Source organism: Ceratocystis lukuohia (assembly GCF_044167205.1).
Source record: "Ceratocystis lukuohia strain C4212 chromosome Unknown Supercontig8_pilon, whole genome shotgun sequence".
Classification (NCBI taxonomy): domain Eukaryota; kingdom Fungi; phylum Ascomycota; class Sordariomycetes; order Microascales; family Ceratocystidaceae; genus Ceratocystis; species Ceratocystis lukuohia.
Genome location: NW_027263527.1, coordinates 605,979 through 622,736, shown reverse-complemented (window position 1 = coordinate 622,736; position 16,758 = coordinate 605,979). Strand labels below are relative to the sequence as shown.

Here is a 16,758-nt window from a genome sequence, read left to right as displayed (position 1 = left end):
TTTCACGTTGGAAAGCCCCGATTCTGGCGCTATCGCCAACCCCTTTTTTTGCGTCTACTTAAGCCGATGTCTTGGCACTGCATTTTGTGGTCTAGAGTTCGGGAAACATTTTCTCTAGAGGCCATGTAGACTAGAAGCCTTTCCACTCAACTTTCTGCTTGTATCCGCTCTCAGGTTGGGTTGATATAGCCCACCATGCGGCTCTGAGTGGACTGGAAAGAGAAGCGGTGAGATATCACGATTTATCAATACCCAGTACAACTTTGCGCTTTGGCTGTAGCGGAAACACAGGCCAGGTAAGCACGAGAAGTTAAACTGCATTGCACACCCAAGTGATCTTCATCTAGCTATTTATAGACTAGATTACAAATTAGTAACCTTTCCCCTGTTTTCCCTATAACTCGGATTTTCCCTGTCGTTCTATGTCATGCTAGCCTAACCTAAACAGTCTTAACTTCTCCGACTTAAGGCCTGTCTAGGTGTTACCGAAGAAGTGTAGAATAGATCTCATTGGTTTAAATCAGTTAAGTTATTGATGTGTTCATTCTACACTACGCCCCAGGATTTCATTCCTTTTACATTGTACTCATGAGGATTCGTGGTGTGGCGTCAACCCTTTCATGGGCGTTCAGCCACAAAGTGTGTGGGTCTTGGTTTTGAAGAAGTGGAGTGGATGCGCCTCAACATGTATAGTGCGCCACACAACAAGAAGCCCCATGTCTCCTACCTCAGAGATAATAGGCGCCACTACAATGCTGTGCTTGGTCTAGCAGCGCTTTATCCTAGCGTCTATTGTGCTACTCCTCTTTTTAGTCTTCAGACATTTGAGAAGTAATCACTCCTTCGTTAATTCTCGGCATTTCTCAGCAAGCTCCTAGCTATCAGGGCATTGAATGCAAAGTCATTAGTCATAGCATTCATTTGCCCGCCATAATTGCCCATCACTGAGAGGCCTACTCACACACAAATAGAATGCAAAACATTATGTCTGCGAAGCGTATCTGATAGGCCCCCACGACATTGTATTCTTTAATATCCCATAAATCTCACTACTCATAGTTGAATGTTACATATCTGGCTACCGTGATGCCTGCTGCTTGGGTACCATCCTCCTGCTGCTGTCATATATCTTCATTTAGCCACCAGACCTTAATCTTACTCCACACATCACGCACCTTGGCGAATCAAGACAAATTATGTCTGTTCTTATGTACAGAAGGCCAATCTATCACAAGTTATTTTTCGGGTAACCCGATGGAACATGGGGCGGAGAGCACTCAACAATCAGCGAAGCACGTTCTTCCGAGATCCCTGTGGAAACCCCGTGTTTCTTCGCAATAGCTTACCCATGGATGTAGCTACAAGCAATAGGTCTACCAAAAGGAAATGCATGGAAAGGATGTTCAGCCACAACACCACTCTTGAGAACTGACAATCAACCCTGCCGTCCTATTTCCTGGACGGTCGACGCTAATGGTGTTGTACCAGGTTTCTAGGAAGGCTTGACGCCTGATAGCCCAGTACTTTCTGGCCTACGTGAGCTAAGAAGACACATCATATACAATGTAGCTGGTTGTAGTAGCGTCTCAGTCTCGCAAATGGGTAACTGAGCGTCTAATCGGCCATAAGCTTACCTCGGCTCTCCTCTACTACCTTTACTTCTATTCAACTCTAGAAAGTCCATATCAACTTTACCCATGTAGATCAGCCCTTCCCTTTACCATACCGCCAAGTGGTTCCAGAGCCAGTTCTATAGTTCTTGGTCCTGCTTTCGAGCTTGTAGGACAAGTGAACGCATAACAACGCCTTAATCTGCTATTCAAAGTGAAGCACCTTTGTCTAGTGTCCATAGTGCACCAGAAGCCTCCATTGGTTCTTTTGTCCAAACGGTGGCCAAGTAATGCTACCCACCAATAACGACAAAAGGTATGGGCTAGTTGTGGTAAGGTCAGCCCTTATACCGGTCTACACAACCCTCGGTTGGGTAGCTATATTGTTGTAAGAATAGCACACAACTTCAATCTGAAGTGAAAAAAGATATGCCTCCCACCCGTGATCTGATATTCCAGTCATAGCCAGCAGAAGCACTTGTCCAATCCGTACGGACACATCAGAAACACCTCACCACAAACTATTTCATCACACGCATCATTATCCTCCGACGTAACATTCTATTCATCTCTAACATACCTCATGAGCTGAATCACATATATTTCTGAGTAGGGCTATCTCAATCAATGTGCTGTGCTGTGTTAGTGTTTATAGTGTCTTGACTTATACAAAATAAAAGACAAGCAAGATGTCTACCACTGAATCCAAAAAACGATGCATTGAGACCAGACATTGAACTGTGTTGTGCAGCACTTCTAATTTATACTACATGTAGTGGGGATATACTCATCACAACGTCAGAAAACTCTTCAGAAAGAATGAACACTACCGGCCGGCAATTTAGATGTGTTCTTCTCTTCCCCCTCATCTGACGATAAATTCTTGTTAGTCTGCAAACTATGTATTGCCTAAAAGTCCCGTAACACTCAACTCCATGGAAGGGTATTTCGTCTCTGAATCTGAGTTGGGTGATCGTGCTGTTCGGTATATCTACGCTAGGAATTCTTATGACACTGTTCTCCCCACTCTTTGCGAGGCTCGTGGCAAGATTGTAATCCTGCAAGACTTCAAGAGCAGCCTGGCTGCTATGGCATCCCTTCGGATTCGCGCACTCTCTCTATTCATAGTAGCGGTCTTGCTCCTACAGGCCTTTTTTTGCGCTTCAAATGAGCTGCCGTTAGATACCATATCAATCTTAGTCGCTCCAAAACCCCGGCAAGCTCCACATCACCTACACTACCGCAAATGCTAGCATCGAGCCAATTCGCATTGCCGCTAAGGATAGCATTCATCCTGGGATGAACGTACTTCTTGATCAATGTCTGCGACGAGGTGAGGGCAACTATCCCGGTGTTGCCGTCATGGACTTTCCCGGTGACTGTCTTGATGAAAAGATCCTGATGCGTAACAACCACTATCTCCTTCCTGAGCTCACCACCTATTTCCCTGATCGAAATGCTAGAGACACAGCTGAAGAGGTCAATTTCAACTCGATTAGTGACTTTGAGCCTCCGCCTCTCGAAGATACTAACGACGAGTCCAGCGACAATGAAATTTTCCCTACCCTACCAAGGTCATATCTTGTCAGTCAGGCCGATCCTAAAAGGACAGGTTATCAGACATAGTATTCAAATGATACTGTAACGAGGGAAAGCCTTCACGACAAGATGAATAAGCTCAAAGTCACTGACCATCACAAATTGCAAGACCCAAACTCTTATAAGTATAACCCTGACTCCGCATTTTGAGTTCTAGCCTATTATTATTTTGGCCGGTTCAAGAGGATTACGTACCAAATAATGCAGATAACAGGCGAGGGACTCAGTACCGTCTCTAATAAATAAAGAGTCCTCGCCTTTTGTCCGGGTTGACTAGCTGCCTCTCATGTATCTTTACCCATAGACGAGGATAAGAAGCACCGCCAGATTTCTCCGAATAGATGAACTAGATCGTAGTTGCTAGGTCGTAGTAGGACTGCTATATGATTCAAAGAAAAAAGTATTACGTTTAATTATGTGACCGGAATAGGAAATTCATGCTCGCCCTTGAGATCTGAAAGTTCAAACACAAGTAGCAAACACCATCGTCTAATCTATCATACCAAGGCGTTTCGTGGCAAGAGTTTAAAAGGGGCATCCCAGCAGACGTGTTTGAGCCATGACAGCGTTAAGAAATCGCTAGGACTAACCATTGAAGACCAATGGGCTCGAGATCTTGCTTTCGTTGTTACAAAAAGGTAGTTGACCAGTAATTGGCCAGATCGCATGCAACAAAGTGCCAGAACTGCTTTGGAAACAAGACCAAGTATCGCCCGGTAGAGGACAAGGCCTCATCGCCTTCAACAAACCTGTCGTGGTGGCGGTGAGGGGCATTCATAGGAGATTCTAGTCCCTGTCAATTCATGCCTTGATCTACGACCGCGTATGTCAAGGGTTGAATTAGTAGGCTCACTGGTGTTTTTAAGCATGAGCGTATTCAACTCTTACAGGATTTGTAGAGATCATAATACACGAATATGGTTTCAATTGCAGCTGGCATGCTGGGCAACTTAGCTTGCCGCTTGCACTAGGATACTCATTTACCATCCACATAGCCAGTGACAGAACTAGTGCTGTAGTCGGGCACTACCAGGGGTCTACACTTTAATACCATTAGAGTTGTAGAGGTATTGATGTCTATTCCATGCCCTAGTCGGTAACTGATCCTATACATTTATACACCAAAGGCTAGTCGACAAAAGGCCAATGCACATAGCTGAAATAACGACAACGCCATGTGAGAACGGCGCTCCTTTGCAAAGAAAACAGGACTAACTGTGATTCTTTTCGTAGTGACATAATTTTATTTATTTGTACTGCAACCTTCGCCACCTTTTTAACATTAACCTCATTATTTCTCTATGTATCAAAAACCCAGATTCATAACATAACTTTCTAATACTGGGTAGGGGCAGGGGCAGTGGTAGGGTTAGGGTAAGAGTTGGTGTTAGGGCTAGCGTTGGAATCAGAGTAGCCGGGGGATGGAGGGGGTTGCTGACTGTAACCCTCGGCAGTGGAAATCTCTTCGTAAAACTTGTTAAACTTCAGGATCTGCTCAACAAGATTCTTGCCAGGGAAGTCCATGGAAATAACTCCAAGACGAGCTCTCCTGAATCCGAAGAGGAATTCATTCGAATCGCCCCCCTTGGTGTCCTTCAGGAAGATGCCAAGACGGCCATTCATGCCAGGATTTTTCTCATCGCCAGTGGCAATGCTAATGGGCTTAGAGCCAACACTAACTGTCATGTCAGTGATGTACAGCGTCTCAGCGCTCTTTCTAGAAAGACCTTCAATATGCTTCCTGACGGTGTGCCATTTAGCTCCCACCAACAGCTTGCCAACTCCAAACTTGAAGTGGTGGTTAGAGATAAGAGGAGAGCTCCAGGGGAAGCCAAAAACGCCGCTGGGTTTAGTGTCAAAGTCCTGCAAGATAAACAGCTTGCCGCGGAGATCGCCAAGAGTCGGGAGAGTAGTGCTTGCAGGGGTACCTCTATTGTAGACATACTGGGCAGCACGATTGCCAATAGGAGTTCCAGGGTTTAAGTATCCACGAAGCAAGTCCGTGAAGGCCTGGGACCCGTTAAGCAGAGTACTCTTCTGGATGCGTATGATGACAGCTTCACGACAGTGGTCATCGAGGAAGTTATAAATGGTGGTCAAGACCTCCTCGAAATTGTAGCCAGTCTTGCTGGTTCCGTGGTATACCAACAGATTATTATCGGTGTTCTGTAGGGTGATGTCGATGTATCTGATACCACCAGTAAGCTGCTGGGCCAAAGGCGTGTCCTGGCCTCGTAGAAGGCCGTTATCTAGTTTGTCCGTCATGGAATTATGGGTGCCAGGGATAGACAGACTTGACAGAGGCGTGTTGTCCTTGATGCGCTGCATCCAGTCAGCGTACTGGCCAGAACCAACATTAAACGACCAAGGGTCATTAATGGTCTCTTCAGAGCTCTTGGCGTAGGTGAAGGCTAGAGAAGCCAGGGTTGCTAAGAGAGAAAAGCGCATATTGATAACAGGGTCAAAGCAAGTGCTAGTAGTACAGAAGCTCAAAGATGGGTAGCAGACGAAAGAAGGGAAGAAAGACGAGAAGACAAGAAGAGAAGACAAGAAAGAAGAGTAGAAAGAAGAGAAGACAAGAAAGAAGACAAGAAAGAAAACAAAAAAGAAGATAATAAAGAAGACAAGAAGAAAGAAGAGGACTGATGAAGATGTGCTGATGAGTGAGAAAAGGAGATGTACTGCGTTAGACAGCGGGCATGCCATCATATTAATAGTCGGGATCTGGCCCGGCTTTGGCAACCTCACCTCGCTGAAGTCTAAAACCTAGTGAAAGCCATCATGATAGCCTAGCGATACACCCGAGTAGCATTCGTTTGGTGGGCTAGAACCGGAACGATGATGCTGTTGTCGCTCCTGATCCTCTCTTGCTATTCCCAACCGAGAATGAACAAAGGGCCTATGATTAGCTGGCATGAATCCTTGGAATATCTCGAAAACCCGGTGTAGCTGTCATTAGTGCATGTTCTTTCGAGTCTTTTTTCATGCTGCGGCACATGCATATCCTAGAGTGAAAACATATCTACTAGGAACCCAGCTACCTGACCCCCCAGGCTGTTTATTTATACTTCCATCCTTCGTAGCTACGCCCAAGCTAGGACCTCCCACAAAAACACCATGTTAGTCAGATCACCCTCATATGTATGGAGACTTGGTAAAGGTCTTCTACCTATTCATACATAGTATAGAACTCCGTCCTGGCCATAGCTTAGGGCGAAGTTCATGTGGCTTTTTTTTCTTCTTTCTTTTTTCCTTTTTTTTTTAAAAATTTTTTTTTTCCGGCTCAGATTGCTGTCTAGTAGCTTCGCTTGCCCATCCCTTGGCTTGCGCCTTTTGTGTCTTTTTTTATGTAATTTCTGCTAAATTATGACACTTCAGTTGTTAGGCTGACAGGCACAAAGCTCGCTCATTGAACACTTTTTTGACCCTTGCTACTTTGAATATTTCAGCTGCCAAGTGCTTGCCAAAGCATCTAAAGTCCATACAAGCTTCGAAGTATTTTAGGTTGTTTTATTTCCTCGGTGTCTAAACATATTTTCGGGTTCTGGCTAGCCTTGTGACATATCCAAACACTTAATCTCGGGTGGTGGGGGGCTCTAATCATATTGATAATGTGAAAAATCCACCCCTGATTTGTAAGAGAAGCCATTATTTTTGGCAGAAAAATACGTCCTAGGTTTAGGTAGCAGAGGTATTCTCACCTGGAATTATTCTAATTTTGGTCTGTCTGTGCCAGGGCCCAGTAAAGCATTCGTTTTTTGTTTATCGCGTTCTAGCATACAATGCTGCCACTCAGAAACGAGAAACGGAAAGCAAAGGGATAATAAGGGAAGAGGTAAACAAAGATGAGCTAGAGAAAACCGACTAGAATGTTTGAGTGTAACATGATGCATTGTCCCTCCCCTCAAAGTCGAGGGGGATCGATAGTTAGGTTTTGCAGTTCTTTGTATTGATCCCGTTTCTCCGTTGGCCCCCGAGTACTTGAGTACTTCGACTATGAGACTTTTACTAGGGTTTACAGTCACGTGTTACTGTTGGCACGTCTGCTCAATCATGTTTTGATCGTGATTGACTCGGAAGCAACATAAAAGACTAACGGACTAATTGCAAGTCTCGAATAAAAGATCGCCAGCGTAAATAGCATTTATAATTTTTCTAGATCTTAATGCTACTTGCTTGCAAAAGGCTGTAAATTGGTGAGCCTTGTGTGCTAGCATGCCATTTATTCTTCTTGAGAATTCCTATTCGCATCACGACGATTTCTTACTTGCACCTGAAAAATTAATGCCCCACACACTAAATAATTGAACCAATCACATAACCACTTTGACAATAATCTAGCCAATCAAATAGTCATATATCTTTTTAAAGAGGAACCAAGTAGCTAAAAATCATCATCGCAATGAAGAAATCTAGACCCTACCTTCTAAAGTCTACAAAAGGAGTGCATTCGACGAAGTCACACGGAAATTCGCAAACGCAGATTTCTCTTAAGGCGGCATTATTATTTGTGTTGAGAGAACTTCCACGGTTGTTACGGATAGGGCTGAGCCTACATAACCCCCACAAAACATGCTTATAAGACAGCCCCACCACCATGCAATGTTGAACACTCTTGCTCATTTGGGTAACTCAGATGGTTTCTTCCTTTCCTCCTCAATGTAGGATCGTAGAACATTTCTGAGTTTCCTTGTACGACTTAGCTATATCTAGCCTATGACATAAATTGTTGAGAGCCCAGCTGGTCAGATGAATTAGGGTGTTGATACAAGGGTGGGGAGTAAGGGCTAGCTGAAATCTAGCACTTGGAATAGCTAAGAATGAAGTGTTGTGGGACTAACAATCCGTGTACTAACCCGATATAATGTGACGCTAGTAATACACAAAATCCTTACACAGAATTCTGTTAGAAAAAAAACAAGGGAAAAATCATCAGAATTAAGAAAGAAAGGAATACCAAATAATATTAAGGGATAATTTGTGCACTTTGTAAATTCCAACGTCACCACCCTGGCCTATGTGATGAATGTATTACTGTCTGTTGTGACATCCAAAATGTATTGTTGAAACTAAGTTCAAGGCTAAGTTGTAAATGCGCATCACATATCTACCCGATGTTATTCCGCGGCGTGGTGCTGGATTTTCTATAACAATTCACAAGGATTTGGCGCCAATGGGATGTCCGATTGCACGTAGTGTCGGATGTAGAACGGAAGTTTATTGATGATCGGAAGCTGTTTTTCCTTCACGTACCTAATCTTTGTAAACTGCAAGCTGATGTGTTTGGTTTTGGTACTCGCAGCCAGATTTTTCACTCTCGGCTGTCACTATATATCAATGTTATCTCTCAATTAAATGGTTTCGTTCGACTTTACCATTTTACCAGTCTGCGTATCTAGATGCTCTCTTTTGCGCAAGTGGCGAAAACAACCTATTCTGGTTGCGTAGTTGATATGGCTACACCACTTTGCTTCTGCAACTTCCATTGTATCGGTCCATCAGGTAGCATAAAGATCATGCCAGATACTGCATGGGTAGAGAAGAAGGGAGAAATTGAGAATTAAGCGCCACATGGCAAGACGGAGGGTTTTAGTGTTGCCGCAATTCACTAGACCAGGTGTAATAATTTCGAGAGATAAAAAGCATCCGAAATAGGAGAAAACAAACGAGATATTAGTGCATGATGATAGTTAGCCATAGTTAGTAATCTGAAAAAAAAGCACATAAAATATCAACAAATCCTTTTGTTGTATCGTCGTATATCGCAACCTCCTGCTTGTTGTTCATGCCTAGGTGGACTGTGAAGACGAGCCGTGCAGCAAAGGATCAAGTATTTTGAATGCGTTTTTGTCATGTCTACAAACTCATGAAGGAAATCTTGTTTGCCCGAAGTTGCGGGTCGTAGGCCTGGTCCTGGCTAGACTACAGGTCAGTTGACAGAGTTACAAGTTTATTGCTTTTCAAAGAATATATGATTAAGATGATGTAGCTACTAGAGGCAACGCCGACAATTCTTTTGTAGCATCGGGCAGCAGTTTATACAGAAAGCGTTGTCGAACATTCCATGCCAAGGCTAGTGTTTTTAATTGCGAAAGCCAGTGCTTGGCTAGCTATTGGGTTTATGTGATATCCAACAATTAAGCAGAGCCTACAACCACTTACACTCTGTTCTTGCGCTGTGAATTTGACTTGGCCATTGCCACGGCTGCGGCTAGCCAACGCTTTCATCTTGACAAGCGCCGTAGAAATGGGCTGCATGAGTAAACGCCATAAGACAGATAATGCAATAAACAGATATACACCCTAGCTAGCTATAGGGCCATATATAAATCTCAAGCTCTGATGCGAGCCCCAAGAGAAGCACTAGCACTCAAAAGCTTATGCGTCCTGATTGTAGTCTGACTAATGAAGGCTTCTTGAACACTCTATCGGGGTATTATCAGCGCCAACGCCGAGTTTGGGATCTTGGCATGGTAGGGAGGGGTATTTAGTCTACTCATGGCCCAAGTTTTAGAAGATCGCTATGTTTGTCGTCTTGGACAGTTACATATTTTTCATCCTGCACCTCTTCTCTATCTGCCGGTCCTCGGCCCTGTTTGATACCCGGCTTTTCCATTGTTTTGTTGCCGCTATGCGCTTGTCTCTCTTTACGACGCTGTTTTGTCTGGCCTTCAGTCACGCTGGTCACTACAAAGATATCTATGACATATGGTCATTTGATCTTGGCCAGGACACATTTACCGACTGGATGAGCACCATGGAGGATACTGTGTTTCTGTCGCAGCTGGCTATTCCTGGTACTCATAATTCCATGACGGATAGGATCGAAGATAGCCGGTTGCAGACCCAAAACGTGCCTCTATTCGAACAGCTTCGTGGTGGCATTAGATACATCGATATTAGCTGCCGGTGTATCGACAATCATATTATGGTCTACAATGAAGCTGTTGATACTGGCTACAGTCTCGACGATGTCTTGACCACTATTTATAACTTTCTAGACGAACACTCTCGCGAAACCATTATTCTGCGTATTCAGAATGGTGGCATAAGTGATGATTCCAAATCTTTCCTCGGCTGCATTGAAAGATACTTTGTTCCTGGCACCAAGTTGGGCGATCGAGCAGACCAGTACATTTACTCCAGAAACGCTGATAATAGCATCCCTATCCTTGGCCATGTTCGCGGCAAGGTTCTCATACTCCAGGATTTTAAGAGCAGTCCCCCTGGCCGTTATGGAATACCATGGGGCTCACGTTCTGTCTCTAGCTATAACCGCTGGTTTCCTTCTGGGGTCCTCTGGCTGGGCTTGAAATGGGCCGGCGTCAAAGCCAATCTCAACCGGGCTCCCTCACAATATCACAACAAACTCCGTATTACTCACACTACGGCTAGTGCTGGCGTAAGCCCTATTATTATTGCTGCTAAGGAAGGAGACGATTTTGGGATGAACAGGCGTTTGGGTCGATATATCATGACTGAAGAGGGCAATTGTCAGGGTGTTGTTGTGATGGACTTTCCCGGCAACCATCTTATTTATTACTTCATGCGGTGGAATGCCAGGTATCGGGTTTCTACACCTGATGATGGTTACCCTCGCCAGTTCGGTCCGGCTACACCTGATGATGATTACCCTCGCCAGTTCGGTCCGGCTACACCCGATGAGCTGGATCATGACGAAGTTGATGATGATGGCGAGGCTCCCCCTGATGAATCTAGTGACGATGAAGCTAGTGATGACGAAGCCGGTGACAACGAGGCTCGTGAGGATAAGCGTGCTCCTGCCATGTTTAGATAGCAAAATGGTGTTTCCATCATCAATCCTGGAAATGCAGATCATGCGACATTTAATCGAAAGGTTGCCAGGGACAGAAGCCCATACAGTTCATTATTTGATAGCAGAGGACTACTATATCGAATACATTGCCATCGAATACATTGCCATCGAATACATTGCTCAAGTCGAATCTATTTCATAGATCCAACCTTTTTTCTCCTCGTGAATTAACCGATAAGCTAGCAGGCGGCGAATATTTGCGACTGATGGTAGACTGCACGTCCGGAGATCCCGTCTGTGCATATATCTATCTCTATCATCCTATTCAGCTTAATTACAAAGCACGGAGTGATGAGTGCATCACTTGTAGGTTGAACAGGGGGGTTAAAATATAAGGCTGTTAAGTTTATAATTAGCCCCTATAACTATCAGACCTAAAGGGTCTTCTTCTAAGGCGTATGTGCTTGATCTAGACATGATAGTTATGGATATGTAAATTCGCTGAGATCCACTCTTCAGGCAAGAAATAGATAGACATAGAACAACTCCAATAATGACTTATTTTCCTCCTTCTAGGACAATCAGTACGTCCTCCTTACATCTGCTGTTAGTATCCCTGTGTAGAATAGTTGGGCCGTGTTGCGTGGCGCACTATACATGTTAAGTGGCGTCCCGTCCCATACATGCCCCATTTTTTCATGCCTCTTGTGGCTGAAGACCCATGCATATCAAGGGAATTAAGTCCAAGGACGTAGTGTAGAAGTAATACCTTTAATAAATCAACTGGTTCAAACATTAATATCTATTCTACAGACCGCGGCCAAAACTTTGTAATTCCCCGCCCATTGACAGTCTGATAAATCATCATGCCATTTTCTAGCACATGCGCTAAGGGCGCCTAAAAGCAAACAGGAAAAACAAATGCATGGCATACACATGGGTATAGAAGGATGTGGAAATTTAGAGTTAAGCGCCACATGGTAAGACGGACAGTTTAGTGTTGCCGTAACTCACTAGACTGAGGGTAGCGGCACATGACCAACCTCAAACTACACCTACGTCTGCGGCAAGACTACCAGCCCGAGTGTAACAATTCCGCAAGATAGAAAGCATCCGAAACGGAAGAAAACAAGCGAGATATTAGTTGGCATGGATGGTAGAGTTAGTAATCTGAAAACTGCAAATGCAATATCAACAAATTTCTCTGTGAAAGCGTGTATCCCACCCGCCTGTGGTATTCTCATGTGGAATAGATCTTAAATGTTGAATCAGTTGGTTTATTAAAGGGTTCAAGTCTATGCTACGTCCTGGAACTATTCCTTTTGTATTGTGGTGTCAATCATGTCACGTGATCAGCCACAATAGGTTTGGATAAGTGGGGCACGTATGGGACGCCACTTAACATATATACCGCGCCACGCAACATCTCATGTTTAGCTGGTCTGTGGACACATACTACGCAGTAATTGATCAAATATTTTAAGCGTGTTCCTATTCGCACCATGACCATTTCCTACTCGCACCTGAAAGTTAAATGCCCCACGAAGTAATTGAACTAATGACATGCCTAAATCAACAATAATCTAGCTAATAAAATAGTCATTTATCTCTTGAAGTGGAACTAAACTTGACTCTGCAACCTTCAGTGAAGACGAATCAAGTGTCTTTCCATTATCTCAGTCTGTCTACGAAAGTCAAACATTCATCCCATCACCATCCCCCGTTATACAGCCGATTCTAGACCAAAGCCCCCGCTCTATGTGGGGCATTAAATTTTAAGGTGCGAGTAGGAAATCGTCGCGGTGCGAATAGGAATACTCTATTTTAAATGCGTTTTTTCCACTGTCTACAAACTCATGAAGGAAATCTGATTTAATGTACATGCATAGCGAGTGAAACAAAAGTCTTAACCTTCTTCCTAAAAATCGCAATAAGAACCCTTTTAATCAATCCAAATTATTCACCATACTCTTCCCCAGGTGTCTTAATTATTACTTGACATGTTCTTGCGTTATGACCAGGTTTGCCGCAGACACCACAATGCTGAACCCTCCCCAACCACCACTTCTCGACGATTCAGCCACTACCTGCATCCACGTCCATTTGATCAATTGCTAGCCTTCCTGCCTCTACTGTCATTTCCCCTTTTTTCGGGAGTCGGGTTCTTTTTGCCCTCCGGCGCAGACTAAGGATCTCATTCGCTTGTTCAAGGTCCTCGACCCTGGCCTCTGGTAAGGTAACCCTATGCATAACTATCTTTGTTCCCTTAGAAGAAGACCTTGTGGCTTCTAGAATTGGCTCTCGAGAGCTACTTTTATGTCTTGCACCTCGTCTCTCGAGGTAACTTGACTGAGATTGGGCCTCAAGCACAGTATTTGGGGTCCCTGAAACCCAAGGGGTCAAGGGTTCAGCCTTCTCCTCGGGCGGCGTTGGAGTCTGTAGCTGCACATTAAGCTTCGAAACCACTCTTTCTTGGTTAAAAGAAACGAGCCCAGCCCCCCTGATGGATGACTTGATGTTCTTTGTTGTCATAGTAGCCCGAAATGCAGCGTAGAACGCTGGGAAGAACTTCGTCTTAGAAGTGTGTGTTACAGAGCATCTAATTAAATGCTTTGTTTCTCGACCGTAAGCATGATCTATGATGAGCATATATACATATGATTGTAACATCAAAGAGGGAGACTGTCGCATAGACCGACCCAACATCGCTTTCGTTGATTTTGGTATAACATTTATTATCACAGAAAACAAGTAGTCCGTGAAGAAAGCCATATGCTGATAGTTTGAGGAAAATAACAAAGCGTAGTCAGCTCCTTTAAGTGACTAGTACGCATTTCGCAGTATTCAGCCGGTTTTCACCTAGATAAACTCTTTCCCTCTGGAATTCCTTCTGACGCATCCCGTGATTAGATCCACAACGAGAAGCGAACCCTCGTGAAGAACTACGTCGTTTGTTCCAAGCCCACAGCGGAAGCTTGCACCTGCCTCCGTCCCGAGGGTTATCTCCATGGAGGGCTCACGAGAGACAGACCTCATAAGGGCCCAATGCTGACATGTAAGCCAACACTACCAGATCCCGATCACATGACTTCCCAGATTTTTGTATCTTGAATACCCGTTCGTGTGGCCTGGTAAGCCTTTCACTGTTTTCGTGGTGACCTCTAGCACATGTCCACAGCAGCCTATGATCACCACTCCAAGACTTTGAAAACCGGATTCCCGTGTAGAATCGCCGAGACACAGCGATAACGTTGTTATGTTCCACTTATAGCCAGTCTAATAAACCATCGTACCATTTTCTAGAGCATACAGTAAGAGCGGCTGAAAGCCACTAAGAAAAAAACAGCGTAGCATACGCGCGACCAGAGAATAACGCAGGAATATGGAATCAAGCGCTTCTTGGAAAGACAGAGGGCGGTGGTTTTCTCATGATTCAACAGACCGAAGAAAGCTATAGGCAATCTTCTTCAGTCACACCGGGACTCGCGTTAGGCTTAGTCCAATAAAAGCTTCTGAGCCCGGAGAACGCAGTCAAGACGTTAGTTTCTATATGTACGAGACAGTAATCTAGAGAAGAAGAACTGTAAAAACGATGCCCTACATTCCTATTTACGGATGCTTTCATAGCATCTATGAATCATACTCTCCTGGTCCGTGTTCATGCTTTGACCAGACTGTGGGTAGATTCTTTTTAGCAGTGAATTCAAAGCTTTCCATGCCTTTTTTCTCAAGTGTACAAGCTCATGAAGATCTTACCATCCTAGAGGCCTGGGTCATAATCTTAGCTCGAGCTGGGGTTTTCTGGCAGAGCTACTGGTACATAATTTCTTGAAAGAATATCTAAAAGGCACATGCATTGTCTTACAATGCCAACAATCGGCTCTTACACCAAAATGTCGTTGAGCGCTAGTAACCCTAAGAAAGACTGTTACTATTTGATAGAAAAGAACACACATAAGGGTTAATGCTTCAAAGCTCGGCATAATAACGTATGTAAGCAATCAGATTCGGGATAACCTTGAACGCTTCATAACGTGGAGACTGGGGCCAGGGTTTCCTTCACTAACATCAGCCTTTGGCAAGTGGCCATATGCTTTGTGCAATAAGCGACACCTACACGGTTTTTAATACTTCTTACTCTTGCTGCTCATTCCTTACTGGATTTAACGTGGCTTAACTGCAGCTATCCATCACTTTCTACCCGATAAGCGGCACACAAATTCCCTGCAATGAGAAGACCCATCGCAGATAGGCAACATAAAATTGATATATCCGTATTCGATCTACTCCCATCTAGCTATCTTAGGCTCTTGTCTGTTTCTCTAATTCCGCTCTCAACAAACGAATTAGCACTCGGCAGCTTTTATGCGCTGATTGCAGCCTTAGCTGATGATGGATTTTGGAAATTTTCGCCTGGCTACTATCATAGTTAACGCCGAACGTCAGATTTTAATAGGGTAGAAACGAGTATTAAAGTCTGGCTGCAGTCCAACGATATGTAGAATAGTATGCGCCGTCCCAGGCTCCTGCATGTTTTCATGCCCCACGAATTAACAGCCTTGGATCACCTCCATCTCTTTATCGCCCTTTTGTCTTTCTAGGACCCGAATTTTGCTTAGGCTCGTTGCTGATATGCGCTTATCTCTCCTCACGACACTGGCCTGTTTGGCCTTTAGTCATGCCGGCCAATTCAAGGGTATTTATGACACATGGTCCTTTGATCTCGGCAGCTACGGCCAATACCCCGATTGGATGGGCAACATGAAGGATGATGTGCTGCTGTCGCAACTAGTCATTCCTGGAACTCACAATTCTATGACTGACCGCATCACAAATGATCTGTTTCAGAGTCAAAACGTGCCTCTTGCCAGGCAACTTGAAGGCGGTATCAGATACATCGACGTTAGCTGCCGGTATATCGACTATAATATGATGGTGTACAATGGGCTTGTCAACACTGGTTACAGTCTTGGGGATGTTTTAACCACCATGTATGACTTCCTCAACAACCACCCCAGCGAAACTATCATTCTACGTATCCAGAAGTCTGCTCTTGGTGATTCAGAAGCCTTCCTAAGCTTCATTGAGAGATACTTTGTGCCTGGTATCGAATCAGACAATCAAGCTACCCAGCACATCTACTCCAGGAATGCCAATGACTTTACCATCCCCACTCTTGGTGAGCTTCGCGGGAAGATTCTAATTCTGCAGGACTTTGAGACCAGTCCGCCTGGGCGCTATGGCATCCCTTGGAACTCACATTCTGTCTCTAGTTATAGCCACAGGCTTGCTCTTGCTTCTGGGCGCCTTTTCCTGGGCTTGAAATGGGCCGGAATCAAAGACAATCTTCGCTACATTCCCTCGCGATACTCTAACATGCTGCGTATTACGCATACTACTGCTGGTTTTGGTGTCAGGCCTATCAAAATTGCTGCTAAAAAAGGCTATAAATATGGAATGAACAAGTTTCTAGGTCGATATCTTCTGTATGGCGAACAGGACTGCTATGGTGTTGTTGTAATGGACTTCCCTGGCAATATCCTTATTGAAGAGCTCTTGCGGCGCAACAATAAGCATCAGACTTCTGAACCTGCTCCTGTCGTGGCTGATGAGCTTGATTTTGACACAGTTAGTGTTGATGAGGCACCTCCTGTTGAATTTAGTGACGATGAGGCTAGTGACGATGAGGCACCTCCTTTTGAATTTAGTGGCGATGAGGCTAGTGACGATGAGACTAGTGATAATAAGCTTAGCCCTACCCTAGTTATATAA

At 44.4% G+C, this 16,758-nt stretch overlaps 4 protein-coding genes across 4 annotated transcripts; 3 read left to right on the top strand and 1 right to left on the bottom strand.

Moving 5' to 3' along the window:
* Positions 1-2,545: 2,545 nt before the first annotated feature.
* On the top strand, positions 2,546-3,236 carry HOO65_080152 (1-phosphatidylinositol phosphodiesterase; the record flags this gene model as incomplete). Its single annotated transcript, XM_071004385.1, has 2 exons — positions 2,546-2,743; positions 2,811-3,236. The coding sequence occupies 2 exons, from the start codon at positions 2,546-2,548 to the stop codon at positions 3,234-3,236; spliced, it is 624 nt and encodes a 207-aa protein (XP_070856382.1).
* A 1,308-nt stretch (positions 3,237-4,544) lies between these two features.
* Positions 4,545-5,657, bottom strand: HOO65_080151 (1-phosphatidylinositol phosphodiesterase; the record flags this gene model as incomplete). The annotated part of the gene is made up of 1 exon (XM_071001477.1): positions 4,545-5,657. The coding sequence occupies one exon, from the start codon at positions 5,655-5,657 to the stop codon at positions 4,545-4,547; it is 1,113 nt and encodes a 370-aa protein (XP_070856381.1).
* A 4,183-nt stretch (positions 5,658-9,840) lies between these two features.
* Positions 9,841-11,007, top strand: HOO65_080150 (1-phosphatidylinositol phosphodiesterase; the record flags this gene model as incomplete). Its single annotated transcript, XM_071001476.1, has 1 exon — positions 9,841-11,007. The coding sequence occupies one exon, from the start codon at positions 9,841-9,843 to the stop codon at positions 11,005-11,007; it is 1,167 nt and encodes a 388-aa protein (XP_070856380.1).
* A 4,611-nt stretch (positions 11,008-15,618) lies between these two features.
* HOO65_080149 (1-phosphatidylinositol phosphodiesterase) lies at positions 15,619-16,758 on the top strand (the record flags this gene model as incomplete). Its single annotated transcript, XM_071001475.1, has 1 exon — positions 15,619-16,758. One exon carries the CDS (start codon positions 15,619-15,621, stop codon positions 16,756-16,758), a length of 1,140 nt encoding a protein of 379 aa, XP_070856379.1.